General features: G+C 41.3%; 1 protein-coding gene across 2 annotated transcripts in view; it reads left to right on the top strand.

The window, feature by feature from the left end:
- pipox (pipecolic acid oxidase) overlaps positions 1-21,829 on the top strand; it is a 43,244-nt gene that overhangs the window by 16,636 nt on the left and 4,779 nt on the right. For both annotated transcript variants that reach the window (XM_034096825.1, XM_071205317.1), the window contains exons 3-7: positions 2,905-3,118; positions 8,015-8,197; positions 11,825-11,977; positions 16,335-16,484; positions 19,565-19,640. In XM_034096825.1, the coding sequence (XP_033952716.1) occupies positions 2,905-3,118; positions 8,015-8,197; positions 11,825-11,977; positions 16,335-16,484; positions 19,565-19,640 (776 nt within the window). The remainder of the gene's footprint in view (positions 1-2,904; positions 3,119-8,014; positions 8,198-11,824; positions 11,978-16,334; positions 16,485-19,564; positions 19,641-21,829) is intronic.

Genomic DNA, 21,829 nt, shown 5'->3' on the forward strand with positions numbered 1-21,829 from the left:
CTACAGGTGGCCAGTCTGATTCACAGTTTTCGCACAGAGAACATGAAGTAGAATATGGACATCTGCAACACAACCACCACTCACAGGATACATGTTCAAGCTTCAATATGAAAATAGAAAATGAGGAAAAAAATTCCATAAAGGTGGATGGATCTAGTTTTGTTTGCCCTGCTGGTCACATAATCAAAGACTATTGGAGATATTTGAAGTGCAGTGTGTGTCACCAGAAGCAACGGTCAGCCATTCACATTGAAGATGAGGATACAGGCACACCCTTCAACAAAGCACATGTTTCATCTGGACAGTCAGAGACAAGTGTTCATACTGGGGCCGGTGGACAGGACAATGGATTCAGCTCTGGCTGCCCTGTTGTATTAACCTCCCAGCTTGCAGTGGAACAACAAGAGAAGATGCTCATCAAACTTCACATTCATCATGATTCAAAAGAAAAAAACATCAGCAGTGCAATGGGAAAAGCACTGCTTTCCTGCTCAACAGAGTGAGGAGCAGGGAAGAAACCACAAAGAGAAGACCAGCTCCAAGACATCAGAGAGTCAACAAAGTCATACACATCAGACCGAAACACAGGTTGAAGAAATGCTTTCCAACCTCAAGATAGATTGTGTGAACAGTGATGGAGACACAGAGGAGCCTCCTTATGAAGAGGATTTGGATGACAGAGTGAGTGGAAAAGGCTCAGAAAATAATTTCCAACAGGAGATATGTTCTTCATTGCAAATACAAGTGGACCCTGGATGAAGGGAAAAGGATTGGTCAGCTCTGTGAGCCCCAAATGAAGACCAGTGTCATGGAGAGACCGGTTTGAAGATCCGCCTGCTCCTGGATGCAGCAGCGTAGCATCATGAACATTTATTCTTTGTTTCTTTAGACTATTTTTCTTTCTCTCCATTTCGTTTCCAGGAAGCTGTTGCCTGAAAACTATGCAGATGATTATTTGTATGGATAGGATAAAGATATAGTATAGCTCCATGTATATATATTTAAGTAATTGTGTGTTTACACTGGCCACATTTAGGGGCCGGAATGTTGGAGCTATATATCTCTTTATATTATTTAATAGTTTAACATTTATTTTCTTGCTGTTTATAGTGTTTATTATTATCATTTATATGTATTCTTAATTAGCGTCATAAGTTAAAGTAGTTTCTATGCTTTTATTTTGAAGGCATGTTTTGGGCACTGGGTGATTAGAGCACCTGGTGTAATTGTATATATTGGAGACAGGTGGGTTGGGGGAGCCAGAGCACTAGGAGGCAAACGGTTTTTTATCAGGGTTTTTCCAACCACAAGAAAGGAAAGCCATAGGAAAGGCTTAACCCTCCGGTATCATGTGGACGTTTTTGTCCATATGGGTAATTTTTCACTTTGAATTTTGCAATAACTTTGGTTGTGTTGGTGCAAACGGCCTGAATTTTTGTAACAAGGCTATTTTCTCGATCTATTTTGGAATTCAATTTTTAATTTTTCAAATCGGTCTTTAATTCACTGTGTAACAAATCGACTACGCAAATTAGTCATTCGAGACAAAAATGTCCACTGCAAAAGACTTTGATAAAAACATTATATTAAAAGGTTTTTTTTCACAACTTTTTTGGGTTCAATCTTTAAAGCAACTTCCGCCCTAATAGAAAATACCAAAAATGTAATCATTTTCAGGATTTTAACCCTTTCAATGCCATTTTGAAAACATGAAACCGCTGTGTTTTTTCATGATGAAAACAGAGAAAATTAGTTATTTTCCCAAAAATACATATCTGGAGACTGGCTTTTTTTTTTTTATAACAGTCTTGGATATGTCAAAGATTAGCAACAACAGTTTTTTTTTTGCATTATTAGTTTTTGCACAAAATCAGATTGAACAAAAAAAGTTACAAATTAGTCATTTGGGACAAAAATGTCCACTTCCAAAAACTGCTCTAAAAGGACAACAGATTAATATTTTTTAAAACTTTTTGGGGTTAAATCTTTCAATCAACTTCAGTCCTGATCAAAAATACCAAATGTTAAATTATGTTCAGGATTTTAACCCTTGAACTGCCAGTTTTAAAACATGAATTTGCGTTTTCTATGAAAAACATGCAAAGGGTTAAAATCCTGACAATGATTACATTTTTGGTATTTTCTATTAGGGGGCGGAAGTTGCTTTAAAGAATGAACCCAAAAAAGTTGTGAAAGAAACCTTTTAATATAATGTTTTTATCAAAGTCTTTTGCAGTGGACATTTTTGTCTCGAATGAATAATTTGCGTAGTCCAATCGAATGATACCGGAGGGTTAAAGGAACCAACCATAGGAAACCTGTTCATTGTCAATGATATTGGATCATAATAAATGCACAGCGGAGAATCTTGTCTGGACCTGGATCATTGCCCTGCGTAATATCCGCTAACTAGTGCCAGCGGCTGTTAAGTTATCTGTTTTAGTTCTATATGATTTTGGCCGCTACAGACTGTTTGTATCATATTACCAGTGATAAAGCAATACTACATTCATATTGAAACGTTGGTATGCTTTTTGTTTTTAATTTCAAAGCATTTACAATCACAATTCACAAGGTCAGAATGTGGTAGAAATCTAGCTGGACTGCCTTGTATCACTGTAAGGCTTCAGGTAAAACTATTATGGAAACACTAAATAGTTATTTACAAAGCGAACAGGGAGCAGTCAAGGGTGGATTTCCAAAAAAGGATTGTATTTTGCTAGTGAAATATTGTAAACTTAAGTACCTTTTTAACACTTATGTATTAAATAACTCTGAACTTGACCTCTTGTAGTCCTTGCTATCTTTGACTGTCGCTTGACGTAAATCTTCCTGCAACATTAGAATTAACAATGCTTCCATGTGTCATGACCATTTCCAACCAAGTTCTTCCTCTCCTCTCAGACAAACGGGCCTCTTGGTGATGGGACCAGAGCACAGTGACAGTTACCTGCTGTATAAGAACACCATGGAGAGGAACAATGTCCCCATGGTGATTCTGACCCCTGAAAACTTCAGCCAGCACATCCCCAATGTCATCCTGGCTGAGGGAGATGGAGCGCTGGTGGATATAAATGCTGGAGTCCTGTATGCTGACCGTGCACTCAAGACTGTACAGGTACTGCACAGAAACTGCTGATTGAGCATTGGGCATGTTTGCTTAGGGTACTAAGTCAAGGCCAGTCATGAGTTCCATTTAGGACATGATGTGGACCTAGGACTGAGCATAGGGCTTCAATAGTTAGGAGCACCAGGCAGTGAAAGTTAATTTTTTGCCACACTATTTAATAAGGCGTTTAGCTAGCTTACTAGCTTATATTTTCTCTATATCCTACCGTTAGCTTTAGCCTACATTCCCAAATAAATGTTTCGTACGCATGTTGTTACTGTATAAAGATAATCTTTATACTGTAACAACATGCGTACGAAACATTTATACAATATTAAGCTCTCAAAGGAGACCGAGCACTAGAGCGCAATGTGCAGTGAAGAGTTACTGTGAGTTACAGTGAGAGTTACTTTTTTGCCACACTATCTAATAAATCGTTTTGCTAGCTTACCTTTTTTCCAAATCCTAACGTTAGATTGGTAAACGAACATATCATCTGACTGCTTCTGTTTCTTGACCTGTGTGACATTTGTATTAAATAATATTGCAGTGTTTGGATCTCAACCACTATTCGGCAAGTGCAATGTCATATCTGACAGAACTGTTGGACAGTGCAACAGTAAAATGAAATCCAAGTTGGGATTAGCTGTACTTGTCTTTTAAATTGCCTATATGAATGTAATCATTACTGTGATTCAAGTCCAATCAAGAGTAATCATGGAGGTCTAGAAATTGCATTAAACTTAAACGATTTTGTATCTTGAGTTTCTTTTTTTTCTTTTGTATTATACTTTCCTTGGTTAACATTAAAATGCAAATTAATATACATCCTCCACATTTTAAAAGACCCGGACCTTTCAGATAGATTAGCCAGTGTACTTTCAAAAAAACATTTAGATAAAACATAAAACAAACTTTGTGTCTGTTCCAGGGTGAAGGCAGAAAGCCGTGTCTTGACTTAAGAAATCCGTGCCATGCAACATTTACAAAATAACTCGTTAGAGAGTTGGGCAAGATGTGGATAATTGAACATATTTTATGCCCATTGGTTTAATCTAATAATAGCGCACTCCAGCAATAAATTCACATTACTGGACTGTCTGCACTGAGGAGAGGCACTGGAGGAGAACAGAGCCATCCATGGCTGCCAGGTCAAGCACAAAACTCTGCTTTGTTATTTCAGTGAGGTGCCATTTTCAATTGACTGGACAGATTGTTCAGCCGCTCTATTGTGAAGCAGCAGTCAATTATACATTAAAGCTTGTAGTGGTAGATGTGTTGTAGATCCGTAGATTATTTCCTTGTGCATTTTCATGCCTTGACTCTTTAATAGCCTCGTGGCTTTAGTATTATATCCTAATAGATGTCACTATTGATCTGTCTTATTTCATTATCTCTGGTTTCTTAATGTGTTCTTTCTCTCTTTTTGTGTTCTCTTTCAAAATAAACTCAGGGCTGTCAGCTCAAGTCTGTGTGATGACCACACACCAACCTTCTTTAACAAGTCACTGCAGTGATGTTGGCTAGCTTAACTTTGCACTGTATGTGACACAAAAGTCTACGGGGTTTTTTCCATTAGCTTTTAGTTTGGCAAACATTAAGCTCTGTGGCAAACAAACCTTTATGACTAACATGTTTTTTTTGGCAAGATCACTTTAAGTTGTAAATGCAACAGCCAGAAATAAATAACTAACATAAGGCTATAAATGAACTTAACTTAAATGGGGCGATACCCGCAAGCTGGTTCAGGCAGTCTACTCGAGAAACAATGATACATTTACACGTGATGCTCCTCGTTCCTCTTACAACAAACCAAACATATTCTCCTAAACCTGCCGCTCTATTTATACTGCCTGCCTCGCTTATACTGCCGTGCAACTGCTTCCACGTTGCTGCTGCTCGCCTGCCCCACCACCCCCCCAGCTTCAACCCCAGCATCCACCTGTAGGCTCGGGGGGAGGGTTATCTAATCATCACTCTTTGTAAATCTGTGTAGTGATGAGGCCCGAGTCTAGACGCCAAACTCAAATCATATGCTGCTTCTAATAAACATATCAACGAGACAAGTAACATGTAATGTCTGACTGAACTAAGCTAAAGGCAGACTTGTGTTCGGCTTGATGATGTTCAATAGTTTAAATTAGTCACTTGTTAACAACAGCAATTTTTAAGAGATATATTAACTTTCTAACGAAAAACTCATTTATATATCATTGACTTTGAGCAAACCAGAAGTGCCAAAATGCAAATTCATTCAGCAGTTAGCCTTTAGACTAACTTTGCCTTCCCATGCTAGCGGTATGGCTAAACATGGCTATTGAACAGCTATAGGAGTTAGTGAACTTATGGGAATAGTGAGAAGTGTGTAACTGTACTGACAGGCAGCTGCACCTGCAAATCATATTGTTTCTTGACCAGGGTTTACAACAAATAAAAAGTGTTGTTATTTAGCTTAATAAGTGTGTATACCGGTGCATGCATTGTGGTTATCTGGTTACTATAAAGTCCTCATGTAGAGATAGCTAACATATTGAATAATTGGGGCGGTAGTGAGAGCACATTTGTTATTGTCAACACTAATGTGTCTGAATGTATAGTCCAATGGTTAGCTCTGGAAATCAACATACAATATTTAGACTCAGAGATAACACTTAGGCTCTGTTTACACGGAGACGGAACGGGTTGTATCCACTACAGTTCTCTTCTATCGTATGGACAGTTCGTTTACACGAGGCCGTAACGGAACTGCGGAAACGGAGCCCTCAAACGCTAATGGATCCCAAGGTGGGTAGATCTGCGGACGGAACGCTCTTGGGGGTCAAACGGCATTGCTGATGTGTTTCGAGCCAGGTCCCGGTATCTCGCAGGACAGAGCACCCAGCAGGAGCCTCCAGCAGACCCCCCCGCACGGTTCCCTCGTCCCTTGGAAGAGGCGGAGAGGTGGGTGTTTGTTATCTGCTGGTGGACTACCGGGGAGAACGTCCTGCTCGAGAGCCAGCCTCAGAGTTAGTGGCCGTGGGGGCGGTGCACCTGTCTTTTACAGCAGGAGCACACACTCGCCTCGGGGAGGGAGAAAAAGAGAAACAGAGGCCGCCGAAACAGGCAGAGCCCTGCCTCTCCCCACCTCTGCTGCTCACCCCGCGTCACAGCTGAATCCACAGCGGAGAATAAACAGAAGGGCAACCATGCTCGGGAGGTCTTCTTCGCTGCTTTTGGTGTATTTTGTGGCGGAAGTACAGCGCCACTTACAGGCCCGGCATATGTACTACAGCGCAGCGGCGCCGGATTAATTTCACAAGTGGGGGGGGGCAAAAAGTGCGTGTGTATGTGACATACTTGCCAACCCTCCCGATTTTCGGGTCATACAGTATTTATCCCGCATTTCTCCCGATTTCTGACTAAATCTGATTTGTGATTCTCTACCTGTTTCATTCTAACATAACGCTCCAAATGTTACTGTTTCCACTCCGACTTTAATACAGCTACACCATTGTTTGGTTTCCATGGTAACACGTCTCTTTAGTAGCGCACGCAACTGAAAGTCTGAGAGGGTGTTCAGCATGGGGAGGAAGATAGTCACACGAAACAGAACAAGAATGGACAACTCTACCCTCTGCTCACTCCTCTCCTGTAAATTAAACTATACAGGTCCAGCACACACAGACAGCGCAGTTGCTCATTCCATCACTTATTTTTCCTGCTCAATACGCTCTTGTTTGACAAGCTGAATGTTGACTGGTGTTTGACTGAAGTAAGCGCACTTTTTTTGAACACACTCTCTGTGAAAATGTGACTTTTTCGTGGCTGTCCAGGAGGCTTGGGCACTTTTCCAGTTATTAACTCGGTATTTACAAAGCTGTCATCTCCACATTTGGAGAAAGTTACAAGCCGTCTGACAGCAGCAAATCTGCATATTTCACAGAAGGCTCGTTTAGTGGTTTTGCAAAGAATTAACCACTCTCTGTTTTTGTACCATTCTGCATTGAAGTACCTTTCTTTTATTTACAATTAGCTGTGCAGCTTTACCCTTCTTAATGTCCCGACAACAAACCTCCACGCAGTCGGAACCAGCCTGTTTCGGTTCAACGATGCCGGCGGTTTTGACAGTCTCAGCTGTCGCAGAGCTGCTGCTTTGGGGTTCATCTGGCAGCGCTGGTTCTATGGTTGAAAGGCCAGGCTCCGGAGTTGTGGATGTCAGGGATGTCACATTGAAGTTGCTGAAGTTCAGTTTTGTTTGACTGTATTTTCTTTTCTTATGCGCTGGTTCTTCTGACACGTTTCAATATCAATAGCTAAGTTTATCTATCTAGGTTAACGGCTGACACAGAATAATGAAACAAAGAAACAAATGTAAGCTTTTTTTTGGGTTGTAATGTACATGGATAGCCTACATTTCAATGGTGTGACAATGTCCTCTTTGATTGGATTAAAATGTACATATTCTTCCTGTTATGTTTGCCTGCTTTATTTGACCTAATGCAATATATGAGCCTCTGTCGCTGCCTGTAGCTAATGAGATTGTTTTATCAGCTGCTCAATTTGCAAAAATAACAAAATATACACAGCTAGATCAGAACGCGTTCTTTTTAGATGCGACTTTAGAGTAGAGGGGAATTATTGAAACGGCATGTACTGTTCCGCAGCATCCGCCGCTGCCAAAATGTGGGGAAGGGCTGTAAAGCGGGGGCCCAATGGCCCCCCTGCTTCTGCCGCCCCTGCTACAGCGTCTCCAGCGGGTCGAGCGGTCTCGTGTGGACGGACACGTTTATTGAGCCGAATCCGTGTGGACAGAAGACTTTTTTGATATCGAATTCTCTTCATTTTGGTTTTCGTTTCCATGTAAACGGAGCCTTAGTTTCATGATATCAGGGAAGTAACAAGTGTTCTGTTGTTCTCTCTTCCCAGGGGCAGTTTCAGAAGCTGGGTGGGGTCATAAGAGACAAAGAGAAGGTGACGGACATCACGCCTGGCGCTGTGGTGACAGTTTCAACCTCTGCTGGTGTTTATCGAGCCAAGAGCTTGGTGATCACCGCTGGACCCTGGGCTAATAAACTGCTGGCCCACATTGGATTACAGTTGCCACTAGAGGTATTGCAATAATGGTATATTATATTATAATAATAATACATTAAAGTTATATAACCCTTTTCGCATACACTTTCATAGAAGCATACATCATAAACACACAAACAGGAATACAAAACATTATACGTAGCAGCATTTTAGTTAACATGCACAAATAAGATAAGAGGTACTTTATTGATTCTGGAAAAACATGTGTAACGGCCCCTACACACGGCGGCGTGCGTTGAAGCATGGCGGCGGGCTTGTCTGAAGCTCGACAAACAACCAAAACATGAATCTCCCGCCCCGGACACACAAGCACACGGTTTGATTGGCTTGAGCTTGTACTGTTATATGATTCGATTGGCTGACGCTTCCGTCAAAGCTTCAAAAGTAGAACATTGCTCTACTTTTGAAGCTTTGCTCCCACAATGCAGTTTGGCAAAGCGTGACGTCACCCCATTCAATGGGCAGAAGCGTTGAAGCTTCAACGCACACCGCCGTGTGTAGGGGCCGTGACGGCACACGGAGTTAACTAAATTATTCAAACATGGGTTCATAGGCGCTTTCACACCGTAGTACTTTTCCCACTTCAGTTCCGAAATGTTGCGTTCACACCAAAAAAATCTATAACAAAAATGAGTTAATGTGAACCTTTTTACCCCCTCTTCGGTCCCTGCTAGAGAGCAGGGGCTTTCGTGGGAGAAAAAGGTTCCTATTTCTGATTGGCTGGGCGGATTGCAAACCACGCCCCGTAAAACTCCCAAAAGGTTTTGTGAAGCCGCCATTTTATTATCCTCGCATTAGCATTATTAGCATTAGCATTAGCCCAGCGCAGAACGCAGAGAGACTGACTTATGGCAACACAAAAGAAAACATGGGAGCGGTCGAGATGAGGATAGAAAATAGAAGAAGAAATAGAAGCTGCTGGGACTCCCAGCAGCTTCTACTGAAGCCAGTCCCCAACTCCGGGGACTTTGGGTGGCAGTATACGCCGTGAAGTTGTTTGCGGCCTGCCAGTAAACCCAAAACAGAAGAAGAAGAAGTGACATCAGCGGCTTCATTTGCCTAATCCTCCCTCATGGACTTACGGCCCCTACACACGGCGGCGTGCGTTGCCGCTTGGCGGTGGGCGTGTCTTGAGCTTGGGGAGTCAACGCGAGCAACCCGACCAACAACCAACCACATGGATGTCCCGCCCCGGACATACAAAGCAAAGCATTCATGCTACATCCATGCTGGCTAAATATACTGTCTATGCTTGCTAGCTGTCCATTCAAACGAAGTACACTGGATATAACAAGCGAAAACCTACCAGTTTCCCCCACTGTCTCTGCCACCTCCCCCCATGCCTGGCTCCTCCGGTTTGTATCCCTGTATGTAAAGAGGGACTGGTCATAGAGTACCGGGTGATTCCCTACCGCCACGATCATTTTCTCCTCCATTTGTTGACATATGGGAAATAACTGCGGTCTGGCTCTCCCAACATACACCCGGTTTGATTGGCTAGCGCTTGTACTGTCAGATTTACATATGAGGGATTTGATTGGCTGACGCCTCCGTCGAGGCGGCAAAAGTAGAACATTGCTCTACTTTTGCAGCGAGCACCGCGAGAGAAGCTACGCTTTGCTCCCACAATGCAGTTCGGCGAATCGTGACGTCACCCCATTCAAAGTGAACGGGTTGAAGCAGCAACGCACGCCGCCGTGTGTAGGGGCCGTTATTCCGGTGTGAACGCAATCTGTACTTAGTTCATCAGAACTAAAGAGTTCATCAGAACTAAGTTCTGATGAACCTTTGTGGGAAAAGTACTGCGGTGTGAAAGTGCCTCATGATTAGAGGTAACTGAGTTATTTATTTTGTTAAAGTTTCAGCTATTCTGTTTACAGTTCTGTCATCACATTATTTAATACGATTTGTTAAAACACTGTTGTTTATTTTGATGTGAAATATTATTTATTTAATTTAAATACATTTCTTTAGTTAATTAATCTTTTTTCTTCTTCAAAAGAACGGTTAAGAGTACCGTTAAAGGACCGGATCGATGAGCAGTATAAAAGTAGTCGTACAGTTAAAACCTTAACGATCCGAATAATCGATTATCAAATGAGTCGTTTGTTGCAGCCCTAGTGTAAAGTACGTACAATTGTTTTTTTTGTTACTCATTTGTGTGTGGGAAAAGGTGTGAATGTGTCGGATGTGTGCATCTTTCATATATTACGCCTCAGCAGAATAAGCCACACATTATAAACTACGTTATCAACTTGCCCATCTCATAGCTAATATTATCACTAGGATGCTGCCTGTCACCACTAAATGGCTTCCACATGGCACAGAAACAAAAGCATTACTCCTCCATATGTAATCAGCTCAGAGGCCTTAGTCAGCAAGGCACCCTTTTCCATCTTGCAAAATGCCACACAGCCAGAAAAGAGTAGGTGATGGGAAAACAAGCAGACAGCTGTTAAGAGTGAAGAATTGGAGTTGATATTGGAATTGCATTATTCAGGCCAGCAGCAGGCTGAGGGGGGCCTGGGGACCGGCATGCCTGAGTGAACTGGTAGAAAAGGGCAGGCTCTGAGCACGCCGGAGCACTTCTGTCTGCATTTGTATCGTCCCCGGGAATGAGTGCACGGCCGGTTAGTTCATTACACTGAAAGCTCCTGAACAATGTGACCTTATTACTGCCAGCCTCTGATGGACGTCATTTGTACAACCATGTGTACATTTCATTAAATCCCAATTCTCACTTCACCACTGCAGAGCTACTTTTGTAATTGCACTTCTATTAGAGAGAATAAGAGATGAGGAGGATGGAGTAGGTGTTGTACTATAAGGTAAGCTGGCAAGCTGCTAATGTTATGCCAGTCAATCAGTTGTAAGGGCCTTTCTGACATCTATAATTAACATGAATTAGGGACCTTAACGCACTATAACAAATGCAAATAAATTAAATTACCACTTTGTACCCCAGCTTCCCGCCATGATTCCAGCGTGGATTTAAACCATGAATTATGAAAGTGAAAAGGCAAAGCAAGCTAAGGTATCCGCACAAGCTAAGGTATTGCTCTGACTGGAGACCACTGGACATCACTTAGAACTTGATATGACAGATGTTCTGCATGTATACTAGTATTTAGTTGTATACCATGACATCAACAAATATGAAAAACTCTTTCCCTAATTATAATCAGGTTTCTGTGCCTAGTCCCTAACCAAAAGGATACTGGCCAACAGGAGATCCTTTCCAATAACACGAGGGGACAAACCTCGTTGTCCTCATTCTGGGCAAAAAAAACATTTATATATAATATATATAAGTTTATCGATGGACAGGATCTCTTAATGTGTCATTATGACAAGAGGAATCCTTAAACAATACATAGAAGTTTGAGCCTCTAGCCTTGAATCCTAACATTAACAGATTAGAAAAAGGACATTTTATTATTTTCTTCATCGTCATATGTTAACAGACACCGACAAACAACCCCAATGACATCATTAGTTATTTTGTTTAGAGGATGTGTTGTGTCGGTAGGCTGTCCTTGTAAAACCCTTTCATCAAAAGGATGCACAGTAAACACTTCGGTCGATCATTCAGTCTTTTAGGAGGACATGGTATTAATGTGTTTCTGGTTTTCACTACTCTAGGTGCAGAAGATCAACGTGTGCTACTGGAAAGAGAAGGTTCCTGGAACATATGACGTGAAGAAGCGCTTTCCCTGCTTCCTGCTGACCGAGGGAGAGGAGTCTCATAGGCACATCTACGGCCTCCCGTCCAACGAGTACCCCGGCCTGGTTAAGGTATTGACTCTCCTGAAGCGAATCCCTCCTTTATGTGCAGAGTCAGACCCATCAAATATTCATGGTGATAATATGAATTCGACTGTATTAATGATGATTACATTTTTAATGCAGTTTGTCTATCGATTTTTTAGATGATCACTTGACTTCATTTTGTATACATTATGTGTACCCTGAAGCAAACCCAGCTTTCTTTATCGAATTAAAGGGGCCCTATTATGCTCAGGTCCATATTTGTATTTTGTGCTTCTGCTGTAATGTCTCCATGCTCTTATGTTCAAAAAGCTCTTTCTTTTTCTCATATGTGCTGCAGCACCTCTTTTCACCCTCTGTCTGAAACCAGAGCCCAGTCTGCTCTGATTGGTCAGCTGTCCGGCTCTGTTGTGATTGGTCAACCACTCAAGGATGTGTCGCAAATGTCCCTGACCCTAGCCTATCGTGTACAATGTGTTGGAGCGCACACCAATATAAGCGCGAGTATAACAAGGAGTCCAATGGAGGCGTTCAGGCAGGGCGAGAATACTCCCTCCGGAATGTAGCCTTTGCAGTCTATTTACATGCACAAACACTTCCTTGAGACCCCAAAAAGCATAATGGGATCCTTTTGTCACACACACACATGCACGCACACACACACAGACACACACACACACACACACACACACACACACGCACACACACACACACACACACACACACACACACACACACACTAGAGCATTTTCTTTTTCTTATGATATATCCCATGATGGAATGCCAAAGTATGTGTTGTCTTATAACCATAATATAATTTAACTGACCATTATACAGACATATTTAGATATACATTATTCATTATTTTATAATCAACTTGAACCTGAAAGGTTTTGACTTAAATAACAACTATATGAACAGTTCAGCTTGAATTCTCCATTCACTACATTGCGGGGGTTTGCAACTATGGCAGCATATAAGGAGCATATAAGCAGTTAGCTATTGTTACCTAAACCAAGCAACCTTTAGAGTCCAGCTCAGGTAGTGCTTTAGAGGTTTTCATTTTCAGATACAGCTTACAGTTTCTTAGTTTTAGATATATATCTTGTTGTTTGGAGGGAGGGCACTATATTTGTTGGTGGACTAACAAACAGGTAATTGGGGCTGAAAATAAGAAACTGTACATGAGGGGAAAGGACACACGTGCTCAGAACGTTACAGAACATAACATCCGCTTAGCATTTGAAGGGAATCGTTAAACCACATTTTAAATGCATCGTCTGTCAAATATAAAATAAAAACAGTAGCACTGTTGTTTGAAGCCATGCCTCTGTAATGTGGGCTCATTCTCCTGCTCAAAAATAAATCTTCTTATTTATTTAGCCTGTCTCGAGAACACTGCTTTAGGTTTTTCTCCGATTTTAGAAAACCTGAAGTGATTTGTGATTTATCCATCCTTACTTTTGGTAACTTGGTTGAGTGTCGAATAAGTCCACAATGAAAACATTTAGGGGGCTGAATACTTTTGTATAAGCACTGTATTCTATACAATATAATTCAATTGGCTAAAATGATGTTTATGTATTAATATGAAATAATACTTTTTAGATGTTGTACTGCAACCGAAAATAAATAATGTATTTCTATACCAAAACTATTTATTGAATTGATTTGGTGGCTACAACTGCCCTAAAGACTTCCATTAGGAGATATGCCGCACTTTCCAAAGGAATGCAGATATCTAAACAGAAATGTGCCAAAACACACGGAGAGACATCTTCATCAACTTGACAGCACAGGCAGCATTTGGAAAGAAATCCGATATCATTGGAGATCTGCCGTAAGCGAAGTAGCTAAGGTAGCTAACCTAGTCATTTAAAATATATTGATGAAACAAAAAATAAAAACAAGGTCAAAAAGCACCCCGGTCCCAGCTGTGTGCATCACTTGTTGTCCCTCTTTCTATTGTGTTTTGAGCTTCTTTGTTTTATTGGCAGGTTTTTGTATATTTCATTTATGAAGTGCTTTTAGCAACATTTGTGTTTATATATTTGTATCGTTTTAGAAACTGCAGCTTATTCCTTCTAATCTAAGTGTTCTGGGCCTTGTGGCACGTTCGCACCGGTCCGACACTGTAATGTAACTCTGCTCCCTCAATATGAATTGTTCAGTATGACAACATGTTCCTGGAATGCTGCAGTCCAATCATAAATAACAATCCATGCCGCAAAGTCAACTGTAAAATATGATTTGTCCTCCCTCTACCTCAGATTAGTGGTGGGGGTTGTGCTGGGCTTCATGTCATCTGATAGCACATCTCTATTTCTGGCGTTATGGTGGGGCAGCAGGAGCTCACAGACTAATAGCAGACCACATGCATAGAAGAGAGGGGTGGACAGATGGTAATGCCACGTCACATTATCCACTGAGACGCAGTAACCAAAGCTACTGGATGTCCCAATGTTGGGACCATTTTACATCATTTGGAGAACAAAATTAAAATGAGGCTGGAGAAAGAAAAGTGTAGATCCTTGCGGGGTTTTATGGTTTTTGCTGCTTGGACCTGACAGAAAATCAACAAAGCTCTTTTTTCTCCCACTGCCTCCTCGCTGTACTGACAGGAGCCGCTTTGGAAGTATGGAGTGTGTGGATGACAGTCACTCCTCCTGGCTTTAACACAAGTATTAATAAGGGACATGACATGTGAAACGCATTATTTCCTGCCTTTTTAATTAACTCTAAATAAAATATTACCTGATGACATACTTATACTCCTTCAGCTGTATACACAGAGTATTGGGATTCTGTCCTAATACAATACTCGTTGCTTTAAAGATTCACTTTTCTATAAGGTATGTTGTCCAATTTTCTATGAGACTCATGCATTCTATTTGTTGTGCTTATTTTCATGGGCGTAGGGCGTCAAACTCTTTTTGAACACTTACATTTGCTTTTTATTTTGTAGGTATTTGAAACCAGTGCAGACTGGGCTCTGGTTTCAGACAGAGGGTGAAAAGAGGTGCTGCAGTATGAGAAAAATAAATAACTTTTTGAACATTAAAGCATGGAGACATGTCACAGTAGAGCAGGGGTGGGGAACCTCCGGCCCCCGGGCCGTATACGCCCCGCGAGACCATTCGGTATGGCCCTCGAGGTAATTTATAAACACACGCAAAAAAGAAAAAAATTAAAGAAATCTAGACCGCAAAATAATTAAACAAGCGAGTGCCTGTTTTTCCTGGCAACGGTCATGGTCCTTGAACACAACACGAGCCTAACGTGTCATCACGTGGTATATGTCTCGTCTGACTGGGGTGCCGTTCTGACGGATAGCACCAGAATGCCGCTCCGGGACTTCAAAAATTGTGGTACCCATAAATCCGTACACATTCCGCAGTTTTTGCGTGGCTGTGTCTTTAGTTGCCCAGTCGCGATCTGTTCATCTGTCATACTGATCATACAGTCAATAACTTTGTTGTTATTAGCATCTGGTTAGCTAGCTATGCTAACGAATATAAGAAGCTTGTTCTCCAACCAGTGAGGTAAAGGCACATCTTTATATGAACATTATAGTTATCAAAAAACAAGAGAATAAAGTAAACGGGTATAAAATACTATATGACAGTAAACAAAAGTTGTTATTAATAAACAAGAATACATTTTGAAAGGAGAGTGATTTGTAAAATATCCATAAAGAAAAAGTAAATCTGCTTACAGTTCTGTTTCATATGGGTGTTGAAAGATGTTTCCTTAGATCTCTTCATTTTGCTCTCAAAGTGCACCAGATTGATGCTTTTAACTTCAACATTTAAGAAAAAACATCTTCCCGGGGGAGCATGCCCCGGACCCCCCTAGAGGAGGTTAGGTTCCCCCCCCCCTCCCCACTTAAATCATGTCCACATGGATAGGAAACTAAATACATTTGCACACATCTTGTGTCCATATCTTTCTGTTTGGTGGTCATACAGTACCACACCGTGCTCGTGCATGCATGCGCGAGTCATGGTAAGATATCTGGATTAAGAGGTTGCTTTTTCTTTGCACAGCATGAAAGAAAGGCCAAATGAATGGGCTGTGATTTTTAAGCAGAGGTCAATAATTTGTACGGACCTCGGAGGATGTTGAAAATTTAAATGGCCCTTGAGAGGAAAAAGGTTCCCCACCCCTGCAGTAGAGGAACAAAATACAAATAACAAACATGAAAATGAGCATAAGATATCCTCTTAAAAATGCATGCAAAAACTTAAAATGTAATAAATACTACTATAAATAGAAAAACTGAATATAGTTAGATGGTGTTATACCATGAACAAAGAAAGCATGGTTGCAAAGCTTTTGCTGTTTCATGGAGAAACACATTTTGATGATGTCATTGTGTGTGCAGATTTGCTACCATATCGGAGGTGAGACAGACCCAGACCACAGAGACAAGCAGACAGACAGGTCTGATATCGGCATCCTCCAGCGCTTCGTAGCCCGCTGTTTTCCTGGCCTCATCCCCGAGCCGGCTGTGGTGGAGAGCTGCATGTACACGGTCAGTCAGCACAACATGGACCACGCTCATTAAAAGTGATACTTTAAAGGTCTCCTATTATGCTTTTTTTAGACATATATTATGGGTCTCAGATATATACAAAAATATAAAAAAACATGTCTATGATGTGTTTTGCTCAAAATGCTAAACAGATCATGCATTTTAGACATCCCTCATATCCCTCTGTTTCAAGCCTGTTAGAGAAGTGCAGGTTCGGGGTCCTTAGCTTGAAAAAAAAAAAAGACGAGGGGGAGCTAATGCCTGCTCAGAATTCTACCGGAGAGAAAGCTAAATGCTGCCGTGATTCAGGGGCGGACTTGGACTGAAAATCAGCCCGGGAATCTCATCCAGCCCAGCACGTGAATTGTCAACGGAGGGGGGAGAGCCTCGCTGCGGAGAAATTGAGTTTCGTCCCGAACGTCCCGATGGCCAGTCCGCCACTGCCGTGATGAAATGCCATGTCATGTTCCAAACCACATCACGGATTATTTCTGAAACAGTATGGAGCTCAAATGCTTTTTCTCTTGTGGGTTTACCACAAGGTGAGTCCCTTTTTATATTTCTTGCTTTTTTAGCATATTTCTCTCCAGTAGGCTACAGGTTAGCTCTGAGTGTTAGCAGGGTTCCTGCGGGGTCTTAAAAAATCTTACATTTGATAATCAATCAATCAATGTTTATTTATATAACCCAATATCACAAATGTTACATTTGTCTCAGTGGTCTTCACAGTGTGTACAGAATATCAGTATGACAATACGACACCCTCTGTCCTTAGACCCTCACATCGTACAAGGAAAAACTTCCAAAGAAAACCCAGTTTAAAGGGAAAAATGGGAGAAACCTCAGGGAGAGCAACAGAGGAGGGATCCCTTTCCCAGGACGGACAGACGTGCAATAGATGCCGTGCGTAAATTGAAAAGATAATACATTTGCAACATAGGTAGTCCAAATGTTTGGAAATGCATGTGTGTATAATAGGAAGATGAATCCACGAGGATATCCATCCAGGACCGATGATCCAGGACCACAGCCACGACTCAAGATCCAGCGCTCGCGATCCAGGACACAGGACCGCAGGATCATCCATGACTCCGGATCCCAGCGTATATAGACACCAAAAAGAAAGACATTTGGGGAAGCTGGGTTAATCGGAACATGAGAGTACACAGGTATAGACAGAGAGAAGGAAGAAGTAAGATGTCCCCCGACAAACTAAGCCTATATCAGCAAAACTAGGGGCTGAATCTAATCAGCCCTAACTATAAGCTTTATCAAAAAGGAAGGTCTTAAGCGCACTCTTAAAAACGGATAGGGTGTCTGCCGCCCGAACACAAACTGGAAGCTGATTCCACAAATGTGGAGCTTGATAAGAAAAGGCTCTGGCTCCCATTGTACTTTTAAAGATTCTAGGAACAACCAACAACCCTGCATTCTTGGAACGCAATGCCCTAGTAGGACAGTAGGGTATAATGAGTTCTTTAAGGTAAGATGGCGCCTGCCCATTAAGGGCTTTGTAGGCGAGAAGAATAATTTTAAATTATATCCTGTGTTCTATAGGGAGCTAGTGTAAGGCAGCCAGAACAGGAGTAATGTGGTCCCTTTTCCTAACTCTGGTTAGTACACGAGCCGCAGCATTTTGAATCAGCTGAAGCGACTTGATTGACTTCTTGGTACTCCCTGATAATAAAGAGTTACAATAATCCAGCCTAGAAGTAACAAATGCATGGACTAGTTTCTCTGCATCGTTTTGAGGCAAGATATGCCTGATTTTTGCAATGTTACGTAGATGGAAGTAGGCGGTCCTTGAAATTGATTTTATGTGGGCGTTAAAGGATAAATCCTGATCAAATATAACACCAAGATTCCTTACAGTCTCACTGGAGGCCAAATTAATGCCATCCATAGTTAGTATGTCTTTAGATAATCTGAATGTAAGGCCTTAAAAAGGTCTTAAATATGACCAAAAAATAAGAAAGGTCTTAAATATGATTTAGAAGGTCTTAAAAATGATCGGATTTGAAAGGCACTTCTGTGTTGCGACAGCGTCTAAATGTGTTTTGGGGGAAATGTCCGGGCTGCAAAGTAACCAGTACGGTAAGAGCCTTTCAGTTCCCCCCAAGAATTTGTATTGAATTAAATCAACATGGAACCAGTAATCACTAACTTTGTTTCCTCCGGCCCCTTATTGGAGAACACCCAGCTAGTAACCTAGCAACCATGCTTCAGCTAGCGGCAGTCAGAAACTCATGTCTCTTCGAATCTACTTACAAATAAATATGGGGAAGTGTGAGTTCAACCGTATTTGGTTGGAAAACATCAAATGTAGTGCTTGGTTGAAACCAGTGGAGGGGAACGTGTTTGAAGCCCAGCTGCACCTTTTGCAAAATAAATGTTGTGTGTGTGTGTGTGTGTGTGTGTGTGTGTGTGTGTGTGTGTGTGTGTGTGTGTGTGTGTGTGTGTGTGTGTGTGTGTGTGTGTGTGTGTGTGTGTGTGTGTGTGTGTGTGTGTGTGTGTGTGTGTGTGTGTGTGTGTGTGTGTGTGTGTGTGTGTGTGTGTGTGTGTGTGTGTGTGTGTGTGTGTGTGTGTGTGTGTGTGTGTGTGTGTGTGTGTTGTTCAGCCGCTCTGCCCTCCAGCAACACAACGAGCAGCTTTTACCACGATCACATATTGAAACTGTGGGAGAACATCATTTCTGTGACCTTGTCCAAAGCCCCTGAAAATCCCGACAGTCACGCTTTTTTTTCACTTAACAGCTACTGTTTTTTCCATTAGCAGTTATTTTTAGAAGAGGACATAGAGTTAAATCGCCTGTGTCTCTGCAGTTGATGTAAATAATTGCCTTTGTTAGACGTCATTAACTCATTCAGTTAAACACATTCCACAAAGACGTTGACAGGACTGGAACTGTAATGTACGTGTGAGTGTGTTTCCCATATAGTGTATGAGAAAGCACACTGGGAAAAAGAGGCAGAATCAGCCCCTTGGTTCCAAACCTGAACAGTTTAGATATCAAGGTCCAAAAGTGTCTGCTGGAGTCATTTTTTAATCTTGCTCCTTATGTTTTGTTTTTGTTTTTGCAGCTAACGCCTGACAGTCATTTTGTGCTGGACTGCCACCCTGCCTACAGCAACATTGTGTTTGGAGCTGGGTTCTCAGGTGATTCACAATACAACACTTGAACATAATAATAATAATAATAATAATAACATAATGAAGTCAATGTAAAGGGTCATCTTTGACAAATCATATGTGTAAGGATAGATTATCAAACTTTTAACATTGCCAGGTATCAAACAACTACTTGTTATGTATTGGGAAAGTATGTCAAATCCTCTTGGTTATCATTCGTTTGTTTTCTTCTCTAGCTATTAGTAGATGCTGTCGCCTAGTTACAGTTGAGCCCAGCAGCATTCTAGCTGTGAGAATTTATTTATTTAGGCAGGGCAAGTTTATTTATATAGCACATTTCAACACAAGGTAACCCAAAGTGCTTTACAAAAATGAAAGCCATTATGAACTGTTCAATTATACAAAACCGACGCTGTGACACAAATTGAACTGTAATATGCTCAATCTTTCAATGATAACAAAGTGATATAACAGGAACTGTTTGCCATGGTTAGCATTTGCTAGCATAAAACACAAAGTAGAGCTAATGCTGATTGAAATTGACCTAGTTCTTTGGTAGTTAAACTGCAGTATCAAACAAAACCTTTGTCATTGCTATTTATTCTCTGGGAACCATGAATGTCAGTATGACATATGTAAAGCCTCAATTGGATGTAAAAATAATTTAGTCTGAATATAGAGTTTGAGATGGGGCCCCGTTTGGCACATGAAGCCACCTGTATCTGGGCCCATCGAGCAAGCGCACTTCCATTTTCTATAAACCCCACCTCCAATCCACAGGTCACAGCCATTTTCGATTTAGTCAAATTAATGAATGAGGGAAAATCTTGGTTTGGCTTTAATTACATCTTACAACCTTTAGGACCAAATGATTTCAATAGGACCTATTCAAGCCTTCGTAGTGTGAAGTTTCCAGACATTTCTCTCCCAATGTAAGTCAATGGGAAAAGGTATATTTGGGTCCAATGACGTCACGGACTGACACAGAATTTGTAATACCACTGTTAGGCCACTACACAAATGTGCGTCAACACCCGGCGTACTACCTGGGGGCTTGGTTATAAGTGGCCAGTTGTCCCAGTCCAATTCCGGTCAAACACTGTTTGTGTCTATTGAGCTAGACAATGATTGATTGGCAGGCTCTACAAAGAATGACATCATCATCAACGCCCAACTTTTAGGTTTCTTTTCAGCTGTCCTCTGTGACTTCAGACTGCCCTTCTGTTTATTCTCCACTGTGGCTCTTTTTCTCCCTCCCCGAGGCAAGCGTTTGCTCCCGCTGCTGTAATTCAATGCAATCCCTCCCCGTCGAGGCAAGCGCTGTAATTATCTCCGGTTTGCCACCAGCAGATGACAAACACCCACCTCTCCGCCTATTCCAAGGGACGAGGGGACCGTGCGGCAGAGTTTCAGTTCGCCGGTCAACATGTCCGTTAAAGTTGAAATTTTCCGGACAAAATTAGAAAAGTGCCGGTCAAAGGCCTTCTTTGTTATTTATTGAGCTTTAAAACAAAATGAATAACGACTCTATATAATCATATAATAAAACACGGAGGAGGACGGAGATCTATTTTCCTCCCCCTCTTCTGACTTGATCAGAGCACGCTCCCCTCTCCTGCGGGGGGCGTGGTCAGCTGCAGCTCACAGAATCAGCCCCCTGCAAAACAGCGCTGGAAAGAGCAAATAGAGCGAAATGAGGCATGGGTAAAATGCAGGTTCTGTTTGGTATTTTGAAAACAGAAACATATACATATACCTTTATATAGGTATGGCCCTACAATATATCATTTAAATATAGCATGATAGGTGTCCTTTAAGTTTTGATATTGTAAACATTTCAGTAATTCACTCCCTTATTAATTTGCTGTTTTTTTCCCTGTTGAAACAAAAACGTCCTAATACACTGACACACAGTCAGCAGTACAGTACAGTAGTAACATAACACATCAATACGTAACAACCCATTGTACGTGATAGGGCTGCTCGATTGTGGCAAAAATCATAATCTCGATTATTTGGGTCAATAATTGATATCACGATTATTAAAAACGATTATCCATTTACTTTGAAAACATCCATTTATTGAAAAAAAAATGTGAACAGTATGTTTTGAACAGTTGATTACCCTGAACTTAAATATAATTCAACTGAAAAACCAATAATAAAAAAAATAATACTTTTTTTCCCCCCGATTATGTTGTTTTCATAATCGTTGC

This window comes from Pseudochaenichthys georgianus, chromosome 13, assembly GCF_902827115.2.
Source record: "Pseudochaenichthys georgianus chromosome 13, fPseGeo1.2, whole genome shotgun sequence".
Taxonomy (NCBI): domain Eukaryota; kingdom Metazoa; phylum Chordata; class Actinopteri; order Perciformes; family Channichthyidae; genus Pseudochaenichthys; species Pseudochaenichthys georgianus.